Source organism: Girardinichthys multiradiatus, chromosome 13 (genome assembly GCF_021462225.1).
Source record: "Girardinichthys multiradiatus isolate DD_20200921_A chromosome 13, DD_fGirMul_XY1, whole genome shotgun sequence".
Lineage (NCBI taxonomy): Eukaryota > Metazoa > Chordata > Actinopteri > Cyprinodontiformes > Goodeidae > Girardinichthys > Girardinichthys multiradiatus.
The window spans coordinates 40,866,781-40,888,202 of NC_061806.1; the positions used below are offsets into that span (position 1 = coordinate 40,866,781).

A 21,422-nucleotide genomic window follows, 5' to 3' on the forward strand; every position below is an offset into this window, starting at 1 on the left:
ATTTTTTCTTGTCATACTAACCAATGTATATAAGTTTCATACACACGATGTGGACATTTGAATGAATATAGCTATGACTGGTAGTATTGTTGTCTTTTCGTATTTACTGAGTTAGTTGTTCTTTGTTCTCATAAAGTTACAAGAAAAACTAAGTTTGGTGTAACAGCGCTTTAAATTAGATGCTGCGTTCAGCGTCGCCCCAACATCTTTAACTTGTCCCATCAGTAAAACATTAGCATCGCTGCTGTTTCGTACCTATTCGGTGTAAGATGATCAGGGGGATCCGGCTGAAATCCAGCAGTCTGTGCTGACCATCGAGCTCTTCCTCGGTCTTGACGATGATTCCTTTAAACTCAGTAAATGTTTCTTCAGCAGGAGTTAACAGCTCGTTTATCATCTCTCTCTGGGGCTGAACTGAAGACATTTTTTACGTAAAACACAAAACCCGTCTCCAAACTGCTTTCTAAAAGGAGGAAACCTAAAGCTTCTTTTTTTTTCTTTTTCCTGCTATCCTTCTTCTTCGGATATTTGACGGTTTGTCAATCAGGTATTTGGTGCATTACCGCCACATACTGGTGAGGAGGGTGGGTCAGAAAGGATGTTTTTATCAGGGTATCCAAGTTGTTAAAAAACAACAATTTTATCTTAAGTGTTTCGTTGTTAGATGTTGCAATAAATATTGATAACAGTCTTTTCTCAAATTCTTTTGTAAGAGGTCCACTAAATCAAAGTTAACTTTCACCTTGGTAAGATTTTCAGTCAGGTGTCGTCTTTCTTCCTCATACTCCTAGCAGTGCACCACCACACCACACTCCATTGATTCTTTTTGTACACAACAGTCATATCGAATTGAAATAGGTCATTTAATCCAGTATGTCCAAGTCTAAGTCTAATCTAATTAATCTAGTCGTAAATAATTTCTTCCTTTTTCCTGATCCTTTCTGCATTCCTCATTTATCCAACTTTTTTTTTTTATTATTCTACAAAATTATATTCCTTTCCTCTCATCCTCATCCTTTTTTACCACCCTCTCACCCCTGGAACTCTAAAAGAAGGATTAATTGTGCACAGCCATTCAGAGGAGCCAACTGAGCACATGCAATCTGCTCTCAGAGTCAGCAGTGTAATAACACAACCGCTGTCATAAACCTGTGGGTCATCATCACTCTTTGGCACCAGAGCAGAAACACCTGTAGTGACTAATGGAAGAATGGAGGGCGTTGTTCAGAGTACTAACGGCCACCTAGAAGATGATGATAGTGGAGAGGTGAGTTATTTTCTGAGGAGGTGAGAACAGGAACCAACTGATTCCATGGCTGTGGAGAATGGGTAAAAAAATCCAGTAAAAATATTGCAATTAGAATTCTTGATGTTGACAGAGAGATTTTCTTGAGAACTTCACAACAGTAGTTTCACAAATAGAACATGGAAGGAACAGGGTTATGACAGGTTGGCTGTTTAGGGGAAAACATATTGAAGACTCACAGATGGCTTGGAACAACGCCTTAGGGTGATCACTCAGGTGCTGAATGATGGCCAGGTAGCTCCTTATATCCAGCAGCTCTGATGAGTCTCAACTGGGAACAGATGCACCAGGTGTAGCTCAATCCCCTAGAGGTGGATGCTGCAGCTTAATGGAAAATAAACACCACACAGGCAAAACAACAAACTCCAGAACCATGAAAGAGTCAAAAAGCCATTTCAAAGGATCGGGCATCTATCCATTTCTAAGATGCTTATCCATAAAAGAAGAAAACATGGAACAGTGGTGAACCTTTCCAGCCAACCAAAATTACTCCAAGAGCTCATCAACAGCTCTGCCAACTGTTGAACAGTGCTGTTGAAAGGTATTTCCACACTTACAAATTTCTTCTGTCCTTCTTTACTTCTGTTTGTATTTGACTATGGTCTTTTCCTTATTCAAAAAGGTATATAAAGAAAACCTTCTGTAAGTGTGAAAGGTGATAAAGGCATGCCCCAAAAGCCTTCAAGCTGTAACTGCAGGAAAACGTGATTGTATACAGTACTGACTCCAGGAGGCTGCATTCAAACGCACAGCAGACTTTTATGATTTGTATTGTTAAGAATTTTGCAAACATATCTTTATCCTTCTACTTCATAATCATACACCACTTTGCTTGTTTTGGTTTATCAGTTAAGTCCCAAAAAATACTTTGAATCTTGTGGTTAAAACAAACATGAGCTCACCTCAACCAGCACACATTCTTCTGGTAAATCATATTTATTTAAAACATGATCTTATTGTACACCTAATTGGATGTACAATTCAAAATTGCTCTTTTAAAAATGTATACATCTGTTACTGTTGTTTACATTGTTTTCTTTTTGACTTTTTATTCATTTAAATTTTATAGAAAAATATCCCTAACTTTGCAGCTTTTGGTAGTATCTCATGTTAAAAAATTTTTCTTCATAAATATTGAGTACAAATCTGTTGACATGGTGACAGACGAGCCTTGCTTCACATAGCGCACACTATCATTAGTTGGCAGAGCGCATCAAGCAGGCGCTGTGAAGTGATGAGAGCAGCACCGTGCAACGATGGTGTTACATAATTATAGAACTCCGGTCGAACGTCAGTTGACTGAAAAACAGTTTCTGTGATTAAAGTTCATAAATAGAAAATATTACAGCAGTAAAATCTGAAAGCCAAAGGCAGAAAATTTCTCTGGCACACCCTCCAGCGCCTCAGGAGAGGGAAGCAGTGCTTCGCCAACACTGTTTACAGTGGGGGTGGGGAGCTGCTGACCTCGACTGGGGACATTATCAGGCGGTGGAAAGAGTACTTCAAGGATCTCCTCAATCCTGCCATCTCGCATTCCCTGGTGGAAGCAGAGAACAGGTCATGGTTCTCGACCGGAAAAGGGTGGCCTGCCGTCTTCAGGTTGGAGGGGAGCTTTAGCCTCAAGTGGAGGAGTTCAATTATCTCAGGGTCTTGTTCACTAGTGAGGGGAGAATGGAGTGGGAGGTCGACAGATGGATCGGTCCGGCAGCTGTAGAAATGGGGTCACTGTGCCGGTCCTTTTGTGGTGAATAGCGAGCTGAGCCGAAAAGCGAAGCTCTCGATTTACTGGTCTGTCTATTTTCCTACCCTCACCTATGCGCATGAACTTTGGGTCATGACCGAAAGAACGAGATCCTAGATACAAGCGGCTAAAATAAACTTCCTCCACAGGGTGGCCAGGCACTCCTTTGGAGATAGGGTGAGGAGCTTGGCCATTCGGGAGGAGCTCAGAGTAGAGCCGCTGCTCCTCCACATCGAGAGGAGCCAGTTGAGGTGGTTCAGGCATCTATACCAGATGCCTCCTGGACACCTTCCCCAGGAGGAGTTCCAGGCACATCCCACTGGGAGGAGGCCCAGGGGACAGCCCAGGACACGCTGGAGGGACTATGTCTCTCGGCTGGCCTAGGAATGCCATGGGCTTCCCCCTATGGAGCTGGAGGAGGTGTCTGGGGAGAGGGACGTCTGTGCGTCTCTGCGGAGTCTGCTGCCCTTGCAACCCAGTTCCGGATAAAGTGGGAGACGGCATCGACACAGTGAAAACTGCAGAGCGCAGCTGGCTCATTACTGAACCAGGTAGATCAGCGCCTAGATTTAACAATAGGTAGAACAAGGCGAGAGCAGCAGATTGCATGCTGGCTTACTACTGGTTCCCTAGTAAAGGTATGTTTTTAACATGTTTCTATTTGAAGCTTTGTTTTTATTATTTTAACTGGTACTTTTGATTCTTTAAGGATCCACACCTTTTTAGAGGGAGGAATGCAAAAGAGCGAGTGCATATTGACCGGCTCTGTCAGGAAGTAAAGCCTATTTTCTCATATTATTTCGTTTTTCTTGGCTAAGGTGCTGGGCTAACCTGAATCATTTTTTTGTGTAGGTTGGCCGGCTACTGTTTCTGTTGTTTCAGTTATTATTTTGTTTTGGTTATTGCTTTAGAGTTTTAGGGATTTTAATTCCCTTTAATTTTCTGTGTTCTACAGAGAATATTTTAATTTCCCAGCCCTCCAAGCTGTTCAGTGGGTGAACATGTTCCCTGGGATTGAAGATGTTTTTAGTGCTTGAGAGACTAGCTGAAGAATAATTTTAATTATTTATGTTCACCAGGGTTTTGCGTGAGTGTGTTTGCTTTGGGGAGCACTTAGGTGTTTTTATTTATGTTAATATTTCCCCCAAGGCAGTCCAATTTATTTGAATAGTTTTAACAAATATCAGTGAAGTATTTCCCAAGGCCACCATAGCCCTTTGATATAGCCTTTCTTCCTTTTACATTAAAATATTGCTTATTGTGTCTTTTAACCTTGTGACCACCCTTACCTTTGGCCCAGGATATCCTGTAGAAAATGTGTAATGTTTTCTTACCATAGGCTATATTTAGCTGTATTTATACCCTGGGTCACAATCGTTCACTCTCAATGCCATGTCCACATAAGGTCCTGAGAATGAAGAGAAGAGTGAGTAGGTCTGTGGATATTTTGAGCAAAGCCCATGGAATCTAAGATAGCATTAAAGTGTTGTGCAATTCGACTGCATATATAATTTAACATGTAATTAAATAACAATTCAGTCTGTCAATTATTGTTCTGGGAATACTAGCCCAAGATGCCAATGCTATTAGAACAATAGATGAAAGACTGATTTGAGCAGTGGCATTCTTAAACAGCAAACTCTAAACACGTATAGAATAAATTCACAACTTTTCTCCAAAATATAATAATTTATTAACAGAAACCATTCAACTCCAAGTTAAACATATTTAAATTAACAAACTATTTACTAGGTTAGAAGAATGGAAATAAAACTACCTAGCAAAAGGAAGGAATAAAGAAAACTAATGGGAACCAATAAATGATGCAATGATATGGCAGATCAATGTGGATATTTATGTCTAAGAAACAAGGTATCAGTGCCAAAATTAAGACTACTGCACACCCAGTGGTGGCTACTTCCTTGTTGCAGGAGGCTATATCCATTCCGAAGCCAGCTATTGATCTGATTAATGATAGGCTGGCAATGGCAAATGAGAAGGAGAGTACTCACTTGCGTTAGCTTTGGAGAGACTGGCGTTAGCACTGGAGTCAAGATGCAAAAAAAAGCACTGATATGGCCCTTTATTAAACTTTCACAAATCAAATAAACCTTCCACAAATCTCAAACTGTGTTTATAAGATTCTTCTATTAGTGTCCAACAATCTAGTCCAGGTATAAATACAGTAGTTTCTGAGTTGGAGCAGATTAAAAATGCTCAATGTAATGAAAAATGAGTTGGAATTGCCCTTCAACTGTTTCCCGAAATCGAAGCTGCAATCGGACGCCAACTTCAGCTTCGTGACCAGCCTAGGCATGCTAGTCAATAGCCTCTCCAAAGCTATCACCAGCCTCTCCAACGCTACGCAACTGAGTTCTCTTACCAGTGCCAGCCGCTCAGTTACCGGCCTATCATTAATCAGATCAATAGCTGGCTTTGGAATAGACATAGAATCCTGCAACAAGGAAGTAGCCACCACTGGGTGCCCAATAATCTTAATTTTGGCACTGATACCGTGCCATAATCTTGAGGTCAAATTATTTTTTTAAACTAATTAAGGATAACAATTGGCATGTCTTCAAACAGTCACAATGCAAAATCAGATAGTAAATAAAACATTATTGTTATAAAATAATATTTTAAAGAATGATTTCCTAAATTAAAAATCAACCTTTTTGTATAATTGATTCTTAATGTTGTTTAATTTGCATTCCTTATTTTTTGTTAAATACTTAGGGAAATGTAAATTGTTGGATTAGAAACCACTAACTGTTTTGGATAATTGATTCTTAATTGATCCTAATGTTAATGATTCTTAATTCATGAGACTGTCCTACAACAACAGTGTCTTCAGTCAGAGGCTTTTTCCGATCTGCTGTAAGACGGACCGCTACAGGAGTTCCTTCCTGCCCACAGCCATCAGCATCTACAACGGATCTTTGAAGAAACCTGCAGAATATGAGCTACATCATTTTATTTCCATTTAAATTAATACAGTATTTTTGAATTTGAGTTGGATTTCCTTTGTGAATCAGAAACCAAGAGAAAAATAATGGTAAAATGTGAGATATTTAGAGTGAAATTCAGAATGAATCCCCATGGAAATTAATCTGTAGCCTACCAGTCCATACATTCACATCTAATATGTATTCACTATTTCATCAACAGAGCCAAAACACAGTATAAGTACAACAAAACATAAACATACACAAAGACTAAAAGGTTGCTGCAGTAGACATCTGAAAACATGCTAACCCGTTGTTTCTTTAAAACACACTATTAATATCTTACTTGGAACAATCATGTATTAATGGCCATTTTAATTAAGACACATATTAATGAAAATTGTCAGAAGAAGGTCCACTTTAAGTATTTCAGCTTGTTTGAAATGGTTTTTTTAACCGAGCTGTTACATTATAAAAATGTGATCCAGCTGTAAATACTCTGCCTTCTAAACAGCAAGTTACCAAGCACCATTAAGTTCACATCACATCATCTCACCTGTGTGAGTTGTCATGTGAACAGTTAAATTGCTTCTACTGGTGAAATGTTTTTCACAAGTTGAACATGTGAAAGGCTTCTCGCCTGTGTGAGTTCTCATGTGACGTGTTAAATGAGATTTTTTCCTGAAACGTTTTTCACAGGTCACACACAAGTAAGGCTTCTCGCCTGTGTGAGTTTTTATGTGATAAGTTAAACCATCTTTGTCACTGTAACTTTTTCCACAGGTTATACATGTGAACGTCTTCTCACCCGTGTGAGTTCTTATGTGACGTGTTGAAGAGGATCTTTTTTCAGAGGTCACACATGAGAAAGCCTTCTCACCTGTGTGAGTTCTCATGTGACGTGTTAAATGAGATCTTTTTCTGAAACCTTTTTCACAGGTCACACATGAGAAAGGCTTCTCGCCTGTGTGAGTTCTTATGTGAATTGTTAGAAGGCTTTTCTGAGTGAAACTTTTTTCACAAGTGGAACATGTGAAAGGCTTCTCGCCTGTGTGAGTTCTTATGTGACGTGTTAAATGAGATCTTTTTCTGAAACTTTTTTCACAGGTCACACATGAGTAAGGCCTCTCGCCTGTGTGAGTTTTTATGTGATAAGTTAAACCATCTCTGTCACTGTAACGTTTCCCACAGGTTGTACATGTGAACGTCTTCTCGCCTGTGTGAGTTCTAATGTGACGTGTTAAATGAGATCTTTTTTTGAAACCTTTTTCACAGGTCACACATGAGTAAGGCCTCTCACCTGTGTGCGTTCTCATGTGTCTAGTCAGGTGACTGTTTGTAGAAAAGATTTTGTCACAAATTGTACAGGAATATGTATTTTGGTCTGGTTGAGTTTTCTTTTGCGTTTTCTGTGTTGAACCATCACCGGCTCCTCTCTGCTGTTTGGTTTTCTGGCATCTCTCCCTTTGTTTCTGCTCTTCTTTTCTCCATTTTCCTGTGTCTTCAGAATTGCTTCTTTCCTGATCCCGGTTCTCATCTTCAGGGGAGGCCTGAGAGATGAGTTGGTTCCAGTTTGGTTCTGATTCCTTGTGGATTATTTGCACATTAAAAGGAATCACCAAAATGTCATCAGTCTCCTGTTTCAGCACAAGCTGCTCTTCATCCTTACTGATGCAGATTTGCTCCTCTTCTACTTTGAACTGTTGATGTTCTAGTTCCTCTTGCTCCTGTTTTATTTGCAGAGGTTCCGGTTCATCTTGATCTAAAGTGGAGTTCCCCTCCTGGTTGCTGAGGTCGGTAAGAACCCCCTCCTCTTTACAGACATAATACTGCGAGAGATCTGGACAAAAAGATAAAACAAAAGCTTAGCAATGTGAGTAAAAGAACGCTGTCAGGCAATTATGATAATTTGCTTATAAATATTAATTGAAAATTATAACTCAAAATCATAATTCATCGTCAAATCATAATTTCTAACCAAAATCATACAAAAAACAAACTTTCACTTAACTAGAACACTCACTAATAGACTAAAGGGGTAAACTAACAATCAAGAGTAAAATGCAAAACTTGATCAATGTATACATAATGCACACTGAGTATTAATGGAGATCAAACTAGCAATTTATGGATGAAGGTGGAAATAATCAAAGCTTTTGGTTAACTTGGAATATGGAAACAACGATGAACAGTGATGAGTCTTTATACCCGTACAAAGACTCATCACTGTTCATCGTTGTTTGACGTGTTGAGATCAGCAGATGTTAGCTTAGCTCTTAGACGCTATCAGCTAATGGTGAACTGATTCGAACAAACGACCATAAAAACTCACACGGGAACCAGCAGGGGGAAAAGGGATGAGACAAGCTCGGAACAGAGCTCGGACCACGGACTTCAAATAACTTCAATAATTCAACTTTAAACTCACAGCTGATTAGACAGAAAAACTTTTTATCCAATTTGAATAAATAACTGAATCTGACTGCACTGTTCAATGGTTAGGATTAATTGGAATGTATGAACCTGACTTTTGTGAAGTGCCTTGAGACGACATGTTGTGAATTGGCGCTATATAAATAAACTGAAATGAATTGATTAGGGAATGCCGTCTGACAACACAGATTAACTTTCAAAACACAACAAAAGCACCAACATTCAATAAAACTTTGCATAGGAGCACTCAGTTTAAAACACATCGAGTCAGAACTCAAGGACAGTGCAGGTATCCAGCACTCAATAAAACCTTGCATGCAACGTACAGTTAAACACATTAAATTAAAACAGTGACGATCCTAGGTCGCCTTACTTCTAAACTACTTTATCCTGAGAAAAGTAAGAATGGAAGAAACGGTCAGCTTCTCCTCCTTCAGCAAAAAGCGAAAAAATAAGAAACGTTGGTAGTTGACTGAAACAAAAACAAGGAGGTAAGCTCGACTCCTTGGAAAAAACTCTGTTGGACTTTTCACACCTGGGGAGCAACACTACAGAAATGTCTCAAAACGGAAAAGTAAATCCTTTGGGTTTTCTTCCCCAGCAAGATCTCAAGCTTAAAATAAAGGGACCACTTAAACAACACAATATAACTCCAAGTTAATCAAACTTCTGTGAAATCAAACTGTCCACTTAGGAAGCAACACTGATTGACAATTAATTTCACATCTTGTTGTTCAAATGGAAAAGACAACAGAGGGAAATCTTTGGTGATTATCAAGACACTCAATAAAGGAGTGGTTCTGCAGGTGGGGACCACAGACCACTTCTCAGTACCGATGCTTTCTGGCTGATGTTTTGGTCACTTTTGAATGTTGGTGGTTCTTTCACACTCGTGGTAGCATGAGACGGACTCTACAACCCACACAAGTGGCTCAGGTAGTGCAGCTCATCCAGGATGGCACATCAATGCCAGCTGTGGCAAGAAGGTTTGCTGTGTCTGTCAATGTAGTGTCCAGAGCCTGGAGGTGCTACCAGGAGACAGGCCAGTACACCAGGAGACGTGGAGGAGGCCGTAGGAGGGCAACAACCCAGCAGCAGGACCACTACCTCCACCTTTGTGCAAGGAGGAACAGGAGGAGCACTGCCAGAGCCCTGCAAAATGACCTCCAACAGGCTACAAATGTGCATGTGTCTGCACAAACGGTTAGAAACCGACTCCATGAGGATGGTATGAGGGCCCGATGTCCACAAATGGGGGTTGTGCTTACAGCCCAACACCGTGCAGGACGCTTGGCATTTGCCAGAGAACATCAGGATTGGCAAATTCACCACTGGTGCCCTGTGGTCTTCACAGATGAAAGCTGGTTCACACTGAGAACATGTGACAGACGTGACAGAGTCTGGAGACACCGTGGAGAGAGATCTGCTGCCTGCAACATCCTTCAGCTTGACTGGTTTGGCAGTGGGTCAGTAATGGTGTGGGGTCGCATTTCTCGCCAGAGGTAGCCTGACTGCCATTAGGTACCGAGATGAGATCCTCAGACCCCTTGTGAGACCATATGCTGGTGCGGTTGGCCCTGGGTTCCTCCTAATGCAGGACAATGCTAGACCTCATGTGGGTGGAGTGTGTCAGCAGTTCCTGCAAGATGAAGACATTGAAGCTATGGACTGGCCCGCCCGTTCCCCAGACCTGAATCCGATTGAGCACATCTGGGACATCATGTCTCCATCCACCAACGTTACGTTGCACCACAGACTGTCCAGGAGTTGGTGGATGCTTTAGTCCAGGTCTGGGAGGAGATCCCTCAGGAGTCCATCCACCGTCTCATCAGGAGCATGCCCAGGGGTTGTAGGGAGGTCATACAGACACATGGAGGTCACACACAATACTGAGCCTCATTTTAACTTGTTTTAAGGACATTACATCAAAGTTGGATCAGCCTGTAGTGTGTTTTTCCACTTTAATTTTGTGTGTGACTCCAAATCCAGGCCTCCATTGGTTAATAAATTTGATTTCCATTGATGATTTTTGTGTGATTTTGTTGTCAGAACATTCAACTTTGTACAGAACAAAGTATTCAATGAGAATATTTCATTCATTCAGATCTAGGATGTGTTATTTGAGTGTTCCACTCGCTCTTTTTAGACAGTGCGGGTCTACTCCACTTAATCTCGCTCTTCTCGGTACGGTACCAGTTGCGTTTCCACTGACCCACTGATGGCTGGAGTTATGGTGGCTGAAGCCCCGCCTCCAGCCGTCAGTGCAGTGTGCTGTGCTGCTATTAATATCACCGTGTGACATTGTCACATTAAAGTAATGTGCCTGAAATGATACAAAACTAAAGAAATAAATAGAACATAAAAACATAAATAAACAAAATACAAATATTTGTATTGTTGTATATGCAAGAATGTCTTATATATGTTTTGTTTTTTTTATGTATAAAATGATCCACTGGGATAATTATCTGGACCACACTTATAAGGCTCAGGGGGTTTAATGTGAGGGGTGTGGCAGGAGAAGCAGATAGCAACAGCTGTGTGAAGTAGTGTTGTCAAGGAGCAGCAAGGTGAACAAGAAAACAGCATCAGCCACCGGTTTCAGACTCTTCTGTTGACTTTTTATTTGTTACTTTTGACTCAGACCACTCTTTTTTAGCTTCCAAGCACTCACTGGTTTGTATAGCCAGTTGGCAACACACCTGCGCTTGAGTGGACCAAGCCACAATTAGACAGGAAAAAAACCAAAAACAAAATCTAACTCAAGAAACTAGAAAAACAAAATTACTAATCTAATTTACAAACTCATCTTCATAATGAAAGGATCTGCAAAATATACCATGTAATAGAAGTTAACTCAAAAGTTACTTTAAAGAAAAACAAACAAAGCAATATTCCAAAGAAAACCCTGTAATTGGTAGAACCCAGCAAGGTAATCAATGACATCATCCAGCCATTCAAGCAGGAAACACTATGACAAACAATGGGGAATAAAAAGGAAAACAAATACCATGAATATACTTTGAAACAAAATAAACAAATTCAACCAATAGTCCAGAAGTAATAGCTTTAACCCAAACATATAAATAGATGGAAACTGCAACATAATGCTAACACAAACAAACCCGGGATAGTAAGTGAAGCAAACTTGCAAACTAATGTTTAAATTTAAGCTTTATGACCAGCTACCGAAAGTAAATAAATCAGAAATAAGAATAAGGGAAAAGTGGTAAACACAAACTGAACCACTTTGTCACAAGCTGTCTGGACTGGTACTGCCCCAAAGTTTGCCTGATAGTTACAATTTTGAGTTTTATGATGAGGTTTTTGTCATGGCAATAACAAGGACAAGGACTTTAAAGGGCAAAACCACAGATTTTTGACAGCGGTGATGTTAGTTTTAGGTTAGATATTTGTGCTCCACAGATTCAGCGGGGTCTTCCTCTCGTTTGATCCGATGCAGGCAGTCTGATTACAGGCAGCTGCTCTCTGCCTGCTCCCTCCTCCTGCTGAATGAAAATGTTTGTGCTTCCGAACAGCTGATTTTAGATGCTTTACATGCTTTAGGATGTCATTAAATACAACACCCCGCCTGCATGTAATCAAGAAAGCTGCCATGGTGTCCTTTTTCTTTCCTTTCAGCCTTCAGGCATGGTTTATGATGTATAAATAGCAATATTATAATGGCTCAGGCCATTGTGAAGCTTAATATTTTTGAGTTTTATTAATTTTAAGCCCTGCTCTATCTTTCCGTGAACTTTCTAATTTCTTCTGGTCCCATGGCCAATCAGTGAACGGCAGTCTGTTCACGTCACATGTAGTTCCTACTCGGCCCCAGTCAAACCTGCTCAGCAGCAGGGACCAAAAAAGTAAGTACTGGTATGGAAAAAACAGTAATGGAAACGCTCACAAAGAGGGCCAAGTGGAGCCAGTGGGAAAGGGGCACATGGCACCTCATGGCAAATAACTCTGAGGATTTAAACAGACGTATGGGGAGATCATCAGAAGACACAGAAAAAAAATCATTTCTGCAAAGAGAAGTGTGAGAGATGAAATATAGAAGCAAACAAAGTCGTCTCAGATCTGCAAGGAAGAAAGGATCTGGTTTGAAGAATCCCTGACCCATGAGGACTGGGTTTCCAGGCAGGCACTGTGGCCAAGGATATAGGTTCAAATATAAATTTAGATAAATATGAGTTAATGAGTGTTCTTGATTGTATACAACCCTCTCTGTACAACATGCTAGTCAAACTGGAAGTTCAATACAAAGGAATATGGATAACAAAAATAGCTAGCATTAGTGTCAATGTTGAAAACAACAGGGATAAATTCAAATTAATATTATGTAACTGCCAACAGCTTGACCATCTTTGGAAGGACAATACTCAACAAAACAGAAACATATTCATATGCCCTGCATACTTCCTGTCCATATTTCCAAATGTTAGGGGTTCGAGCGTGCGTCCCATGTACGATTCCTGCACACCCCACTCTCTCCACCATTTCCTGTCTGCTTACTGTCATAAAATGATAAAATAAAGGCCACTAGTGCCGCAAAAAATATAAAGAAAATAAATAAACTTCATCAACTCATCAGGAGAAATACACATTATACTAAAAAAGGAGATACAATAAAACACTTTTTTTTTAAAAGATGCAGACATTAAAGCAATTGATTTTCAAATAATGACTGGCGTGTTAAAAAATAAATGGCGCCTATCTTTTCTTAAAAAGATCATCAGCTCTACCCACTCTGATATGATAGCTAACTGTTATAACCTCTCTTCGTTGCTTTAGTCCTCTTCTATTTTGGGTTCTTAATTGATGTTTGTTTTTCTTTCCTTTTTTCATTTATTTTTTTATTGGTTCTTGACATATTACAATATGTATATAAATCTCACACACATGATGTGGATATCTAAATTATTAGTGCTATGATTGTTGGTATTGTTGTAATTCTGTATTTATATTACAGGGTTGGTTGTGGTTCCTTTTCCTAATAGTTATTTAATAAACTTTTTTTTTTTAATCGCCAGGAAAAGTTTGGTGTAACAGCGCTTTAAATTAGATTCTGCGTTCAGCGTCGCCCCAACATCTTTAACTTGTCCCATCAGTAAAACATTAGCATCGCTGCTGTTTCGTACCTATTCGGTGTAAGATGATCAGGGGGATCCGGCTGAAATCCAGCAGTCTGTGCTGACCATCGAGCTCTTCCTCGGTCTTGACGATGATTCCTTTAAACTCAGTAAATGTTTCTTCAGCAGGAGTTAACAGCTCGTTCATCATCTCTCTCTGGGGCTGAACTGAAGTCATGTTTATCTACAAACCCATCTGCAAACTACTGTCTAACAGCAGGAAAGCTAAAGCTATTTATTTCTTCTTCGGCTCCTCTTCTTCGGATTGTTGGCGGTTGGCAAACAGCCATTCGGTGCATTACCGCCACCAACTGGTCAGGAGTTGGGGTCAGAATTGATTTTTTTATTTTTTTTATCCAAGTATGTTAAAAACCAACTACTTTCATTTCATTAGGTCTTTCGTTGTTAGATGTTGCTAGAAATATTGCTAACAAACATTTCTTGAGTTCTTTTTAAGATGTCAACTAAGTCAAAGGTAACTTTCACCATGCTAAGATTTTCAAGTCATGTGTTTTTTCGTCCTCATTCTGCAAGCAGTGCACCATTAGCAAATTGGCATCTGTCTCAGTCCCGCTCTGTTCGTATTTAATTTCCAGCAGCATGTTGAGGAGGAAAAAAAATACAGAGACAGAGTAATGTAAAAAACAAAGAGGGACATATATGGGCTCAGGAAAATCCATTGGGTACAAACTTATAACAGGGATATATTAAAGGGGAAATATATCAGTGCATAAGAAATAAAAGGACATCAAATTAATATATTTGTATGTATTTATTTCTGTATTTATTTTTAATTATGGCAGGATTGGTCCTCCAAAGCCTAGTGGTTAAGATTCACAGCTCTCATTTCCGTTGCCTGGTTTCTATTCCCATTTGAGGAATATAGTTTTATAAGTCCATTTTGGGGTTAGGGGTAGGCTCACCCTCTCAACGACTCTATATTTTCCACTTTTCCTTTTGATCCAGCCATTATATAATAAAAACAGATTAAGTTCACACTGAGACTATATTCGAAATTTATTGGCATCACAAACACCATTCATTTTCTAATTTAAAGCCTTACACAACAAATCCATGTCATTATAATCCCCTTGCCTGTTTTACATTAATTGTCCACTTGATGGTACAGTAGAGCAAGTGAAGCATCTTGATGCCTCGGCTCATGAGTCGAGCAATTGGATGGAAAACCTCAGTGCTTCAAGAAATTTCATCTCGCCATAACTACTTGGAACAACCCCTTAAGGTGAACACTCCCTGAATGACGGCCAAGTAGCTCCTTGTATCCAGCAGCTCGGATGAGTCTCGATTGGGAACAGGTGCACCAGGTGCGGCCTCCTTAGCTCCGCCTCCAAGAGGTTGATGCTGCAGCTGAATGAAACAAAAGACAAACCGCACAAAGCCAGAGTCACAAAGAGTCACAGAGCCATTTCTAAGAATTGGGCATTTATTTATTTCTAAGACCATTATCCATAAAAGAAGAAAACATAGAACAGTGGTGAACCTTTACAGTAGTGGCCAGCCAACTAAAAATACTCCAAGAATTCATAAACAGCTCGCCGACTGTTAAAACAGGCAAGATACAGTGCTGTGAAAACGTTTTTCCTCCCTATGCAACTGCTGGTCATAAAATTAGAATATCATGAAACAATTTATTTATTTCAGTAATTCCTTTCAAAAATCAAAACTTGTATATTATATTTATTTGTTGCACACAGACTGATATATTTCAAATCTTTACTTATTTTAATTTTGATGATTATAACTGACAACTAATGAAAACCCCAGATTCAGTATCTCAGAAAAGTAGAATATTACTTAAGACCAATACAAAAAAGGATTTTTAGAAATGTTGGCTAACTGAAAATATGAACATGAAAAGTATGAGCATGTACAGCACTCAATACTTAGTTGGGGCTCCTTTTGCCTGGATTACTGCAGCAATGCGGCGTGGCATGGAGTCCATCAGTCTGTGGCACTGCTCAGGTGTTATGAGGGCCCAGGTTGCTCTTACAGTGGCCTTCAGCTCTTCTTCTAGTTGGTTGGGTCTGGCATATTGCATCTTCCTCTTGACAATACCCCCTAGATTTTCTATGGGGTTAAGGTCAGGAGAGTTTGCTGGCCAATTAAGAACAGGGATACCATGGTCCTTAAACCAGGTACTGGTAGCTTTGGCTCTGTGTGCAGGTGCCAAGTCCGGTTGGAAAATGAAATCTGCATCTCCATAAAGTTGGTCAGCAGCAGGAAGCATGAAGTGCTCTGAAACTTCCTGGTAGACGGCTGTGTTGACCTTGGACCTCAGAAAACACAGTGGACCAACACCAGCAGATGACATGGCACCCCAAACCATCACTGACTGTGGAAACTTTACACTGGACCTCAAGCAACATGGATTCTCTTCCTGCAGACTCTGGGACCTTGATTTCCAAAGCAAATGCAACATTTACTTTCATCAGAGAACATAACTTTGGACCACTCAGCAGCAGCCCAGTCCTTGTTGTCTTTAGCCCAGGCAAGACGCTTCTGACGCTGTCTCTTGTTCAAGAGTGTCTTGACACAAGGAATGCGACAGCTGAAAGCCATGTCTTGCATACATCTGTGTGTGGGGGTTCTGGAAGAACCGACTCCAGCTGCTGTCCACTCTTTGTGAATCTCCCCCACAATCCTCTCCAGGGTGCGGTTATCCCTATAGCTTGAACACTTTTTTCTACCACATCTTTTCCTTCCCTTCGCCTCTCTATTAATGTGCTTGGACTCAGAGCTCTGTGAACAGCCAGCCTCTTTAGCAATGACCTTTTGTATTGTTTTGGTTTATCACATGGTTAAAACAAACATGAGCTCAACTCAACCAGCACACATTCTTCTGGTAAATCATATTTATTTAAAACATTATCTTACTGTACACCTAATTGGATGTACAATTCAAAATTGCTTATACATTATATTAAAACAGGAGATACAATAAAAGGTTATACAAGTGGAGGTATAAAAGCAATTTCTTTTCAAATATTAACAATCATGAGATTTGGTTTTCTCTACTCACTCTGAAATTCTGTCCAATGTATTGAGTTGTTATTAAAATGTGACTTTAATATTCATAATTACCTGTTAAATTATCTGCTTTACACCAACAGGTTTTGATAAATTGGAAAGTTTCTTGCAAACACAATTTCAGTTTCCATAATGTTCCTTTATGGAACAACAGAGTTGTTTTACACAGAAGAAGGTTTATGTTTATGGACAACTGGATGGAGACGCAAATCTGGTCAATCGCACATTTAATGGATGAAAATGATAACCTGTATGATAAGGAAGAATTTATTAACAAATATCAATTAATATGCAAAATAAATTAATATCACAGTAATTTTCTAATGAAAATTAAAAAGAGAGATCATATTTCCCCTATTTTAGCTTCCCTTCATTGGCTCCCTGTGAAATCCAGAATAGAATTTAAAATTCTCCTCCTCACATATAAAGCCCTTAATGATCTAGCTCCATCATACATCAGAGATCTGATTGGTCCATATGTTCCTAACAGAGCACTTTGTTCTCAGACTGCAGGTTTACTGGTGGTTCCTAGAGTCTCTAGAAGTAGAATGGGAGGCAGATCCTTTAGTTATCAGGCTCCTCTCCTGTGGAACCAGCTCCCAGTTTTAGTCCGTGAGGCAGACACCCTGTCTACGTTTAAGACTAGGCTTAAAACTTTCCTTTTTGATAAAGCTTATAGTTAGAGTGGCTTAGGTTATCCTGAGCTATCTTCCTTATTTTTACCTCCGTCTTCTTCCCTCCCTGTTGGATGGAGTAAGGGGGAGTCAGGTTTAGCCTAAACCGGCTCAGTTATGGTTGAGGTGCAAACACACCCTCCATTTCTGCTACCTGTATGACCCCTTCTCTTTTCCAATGGTTATAATCAGACTGACAGAGAGAGGTATCCCAATCCTTGTGGTTTTTAGTATAACAATGACCATCAGTGGGCTCTAGATGGACTAACTTTCTACTTTTAAAGCTAGACTTAAAACTTTCCTTTTTGATAAAGCTTATAATTAGACTGGCTTAGGTTATCCTGAGCTATCTCTGTAGTTATGCTGCTATAGGTTTAGGCTGCTGGAGGACTTAATGACCACTTTCACTCTCTCTGCTACATTCTCACACTACTCTCCAATTATTTGCTATTATTTCAGCTTTTAACCTTGTTCTCTCTTTTCTCTTCCTAGAAGCTACACCTGGCCTGGTTCTGTGTCTACCTGTGAGGGCATCGTCCAAGCTTCTGCTGGAAACAACTTAATGCTCACCTTCTACAGATGATCCACATGGCCCTGTCTTTCAGTGTTTAACCCTTTCTCTCTCCTAGACATGGCGATTATCTGAGCTTCTACTGTGACTAACTCTATGTGCTCTCTTTCAGACTCTAACCTTGAAAACTGGCTCAGAGTTTATCTGTTCTTTCTTTCTAGATGAAACGACTAAAGGAGCTACATCCATTAACATTTACTTTTCCTTCCCATAGAAAGTACTCCTGGATCAGTGCTTCTTTGTTCTCTTTGTGTCTCTCCTCTGTTCTCTCTAACCCCCAGTCGGTCGTGGCAGATGGCCGCTCACACTGAGCCTGGTTCTGGTTCTGCTGGAGGTTTCTTCCTGTTAAAAGGGAGTTTTTCATCTCCACTGTCGCTACATGCATGCTCAGTATGAGGGATTGCTGCAAAGTCAACGCCAGTGACTGTCCACTGTCTCTACATGCTCATCCAGGAGGAGTGAATGCTGCAAGTCACTGACTGGATGTAATCTGCTGGGTTTCCTTAGATAGAAAAACTTTTTATCTAATTTGAATAAATAACTGAATCTGACTGAACTGTTCAATGGTTACGATTAATAGAAATGTATGAACCTGACTGTTGTAAAGAGCCTTGAGACGACATGTGTTGTGAATTGGCGCTATATAAATAAAACTGAAACTAATAACATTCCTGTTCCTTTAGTACAGCTAGTTAAGAATAATATGTAAATGAATACTAAATATTGATATTCATGGGTTATATTTGCTTCATAAAAAATAAAAAAAATTTTAAGACAACATCTAACTAAAACAATGTACCCTAGCCTTATAAAAAAACTAAATTAATGACATTTATGGAAAGAAAGAACTATTGGTTTTAGGGAAAAAATTCCTAAGCTTTCCTATACCTCTTTAATCCAAAGAATTACACCTCAAAGCATTAAATGATATTTATCCTTTAAACAAGTTCATTAAACTTAGAGACAAAACTGATGCGTTGACTGTTACTGATGTAAAGAACCAAAAACAACAGAATTTCTGCATTATATTATTATGAGTCTATGTGAGCTTCCAAAATATTGATTTTTTTGTTAACATCATTATTCTTTTAAAGTATTATGTTCATAAATGTAGGTATGCCAGATCTAAACCACTGTGGGCAGTTTTTCAAGCAGAACTTCATATATTAAGATACTCACACAAAACTATTGAAAATTTTGGCTTCTTCAGTGATGCGTTGTGTTCATCTGTGTTTTTGTCTTTTCATTTGATATATTTTTTCCATGTCATTTTACCCTATGTATTATAAATCTCATACACATGCTATGAATGAATATAGCTATGATTTGTTGTATCCTTGTAATTGTGTACTTATATCACTGAGTTAGTTGCTGTTCCTTGTTCTCATTGTTAAAATAGAAAAACTAAGTTTGGTGTAACAGCGCTTTAAATTAGATGCTGCGTTCAGCGTCGCCCCAACATCTTTAACTTGTCCCCCAGTAAAACATTAGCATCGCTGCTGTTTCGTACCTATTCGGTGTAAGATGATCAGGGGGATCCGGCTGAAATCCAGCAGTCTGTGCTGACCATCGAGCTCTTCCTCGGTCTTGACAAGGAGAACGTCTACTCCAGTCTCAAATATTACACAGGTTTATTTTCCATTATTGCCTTGTATTTTCACCCCCGCAGTATTATGCTGCCACTACTATGTTTAGTGTGGAAATGGTATGTTCAGAGTAAGGTGCAATGGTATGTTGAGATATGTTTTAATTAGATAACCCTGCTTTAAAAGTCTCCACAACCTTCTCCCTGACTGTCAGCTGTGTTCTTTGGTCTTCATGATGCTGTTTATTCACTAATGTTCTCTAACCTCTGAGGCCTTCACAGAATAGCCGGAGTTATACTGAGATAAAATTACACAAAGGTGAACATGATTTATTAAAGAGGTGCCTTCTGAAGTAAATTAATTGTACTAGATTTTATTTGGGGTTTCAGAGTAAAGAGGGGCAGAACACAAATGCAATTATTACATAGAATACAAGAAAAAAAAAAGTTAACTGCTCGTTCATCATCTCTCTCTGGGGCTGAACTGAAGACATTTGTACTGCACACATTCACATTTATCTAATACACCAAACCCATCTTTAAACTACTTTCTAACACATATAGAAACCTTCTTTTGCCTTCTTCTTCTTCTGCTTCGGTTAATAGAAGGCTGGCAAAACATCCATTTGGTGAATTACCGCCATCAACTGGTAAGGAGTGTGGGTTAGAATAACATTTTTTATTAAACTATGTTTAAAAAAACAAGTCTGTCGTTTTATATTGCAATAAATTTTGATAACAGTAGTTTTTTTTAATTCTTTTGTAAGATGTCAAAGTTAGCTTTCACCTTGCTGAGATGTGTGTCTTCTTTCTTCCTCATACTGTTAGCAGTTCACCACTTTCTACTAATTATTTTAGTACACAATTGTCGCATCTAGCTGATTTATTTTCTTAACATTGATATAGTAATATTCATTACAGTATGTCCAAATATAAGTCTTGAAATAATTACTTCCTCTTTCCTGTTACATTCTGCATTCCTCAATTCTTCAATTTTCTGCTGAATTCTATAAATCTATATTCCTTTCCTTTGTCCCTCCTGTAATGGAAAATCTTAATGTACTATTGTTTGTGCAATCAGAAGAAAAGTATTCACACCCTGTGTACGTGACTAGCTGCGTGTATGGCCTTAATGCTGCAAAAGTGATCTCATGTGGAAGTCCCAATGTTCCAGACTGGATTTTCAATCTCACTGTTTTATGACACAACTGCTGGACGTCCCATGACAAGAAGAGGCTTCTCCCGTAAACAACTGCTCTATATAATGACTGTGTGAGCTCTGTTAGAGTAGTTTTTAATGATCTGTACTGAACTGTCTCTCTTTCTGGCCAAAATAAATAAAGTTGATCAAGTTTGCTCACAAAACTGATAAAGACTCATCTTTAATTAATAATGTCCATAATACCACCATTGCGTTTGCCACCTTTCCTTCAGTCTGTGTTTAATTATACTTTTAAGCTTTTTCTTACTTAAGTTAACAATCATATAAAGGGATCTATTGTTTGATGCCTCCTCTGCAACCTTATCTGCTATTTAATTTCCTTAAATAGGAGAGCTAATGCTATTATCTGTGTGATGTTTAGATCTCCCATGTGTTTCACTGTGGCTCTACTGAAGAAAATGACTTTTTGTCTCACTTAAAATTTTCTATTCCCGGCTGAATCGCCTCTTTTGATACACAGTCATATTCCACAAATTAGAATATTTTTGAGAAGTTGATTTACTTTCAGTTACTCAATTCACTAACTGAAACACAGTAGAAAGATTAATTACAAAGCCTTCATCAAGCCTTTATTTCTGTGAATTATAATATTTAAAAGATTGCATCTGACAAATAAAAAAACAAATTTATTGAGAAATGTAGGCTCAATCAAAAGTTTATTACCTCCCTAAGCTTTCTGAAGCTTTTGTTACATCTGTTTAAACTTGGTCTAGATTTGCTTGAAAAGTTATTTCCCATTAATTTATAATTTCAAACCCTGAT

General features: G+C 39.1%; 2 protein-coding genes across 5 annotated transcripts in view; both read right to left on the bottom strand.

Annotated features, from left to right (window-relative positions):
• Positions 1 to 21,422, bottom strand: part of LOC124879068 (oocyte zinc finger protein XlCOF22-like) — a 53,444-nt gene that overhangs the window by 15,410 nt on the left and 16,612 nt on the right. The window lies entirely within an intron of this gene.
• On the bottom strand, positions 920 to 13,824 carry LOC124879076 (gastrula zinc finger protein XlCGF28.1-like). Of its 3 annotated transcripts, XR_007040947.1 has the most exons (5): positions 13,570 to 13,824; positions 7,293 to 7,832; positions 4,382 to 4,455; positions 1,486 to 1,611; positions 920 to 1,316 (listed from the first exon to the last, which is right to left on the bottom strand). XR_007040947.1 is itself a non-coding variant. In XM_047383385.1 (4 exons), the coding sequence occupies exons 1-3, from the start codon at positions 13,736 to 13,738 to the stop codon at positions 4,394 to 4,396; spliced, it is 771 nt and encodes a 256-aa protein (XP_047239341.1). In that variant the 5' UTR covers positions 13,739 to 13,824; the 3' UTR covers positions 920 to 1,611; positions 4,382 to 4,393. The 3 variants fall into 3 exon arrangements, 2 of the variants coding, with proteins under 2 accessions (XP_047239341.1, XP_047239338.1); XM_047383385.1 differs by having other exon boundaries at positions 920 to 1,611; XM_047383382.1 differs by lacking the exons at positions 920 to 1,316; positions 1,486 to 1,611; positions 4,382 to 4,455 and having other exon boundaries at positions 6,007 to 7,832.

What these genes read in the sequence shown, in the direction of transcription:
- LOC124879076 (XM_047383382.1), bottom strand. Translation starts at nt 13,738, where the DNA reads ATGACTTCAGTTCAGCCCCAGAGAGAGATGATGAACGAGCTGTTAACT. An exon ending in GATCATCTTACACCGAATAG is followed by an intron (nt 7,833 to 13,569) that starts GTACGAAACAGC and finishes CTTTTTGTCCAG; the next exon opens with ATCTCTCGCAGTATTATGTC.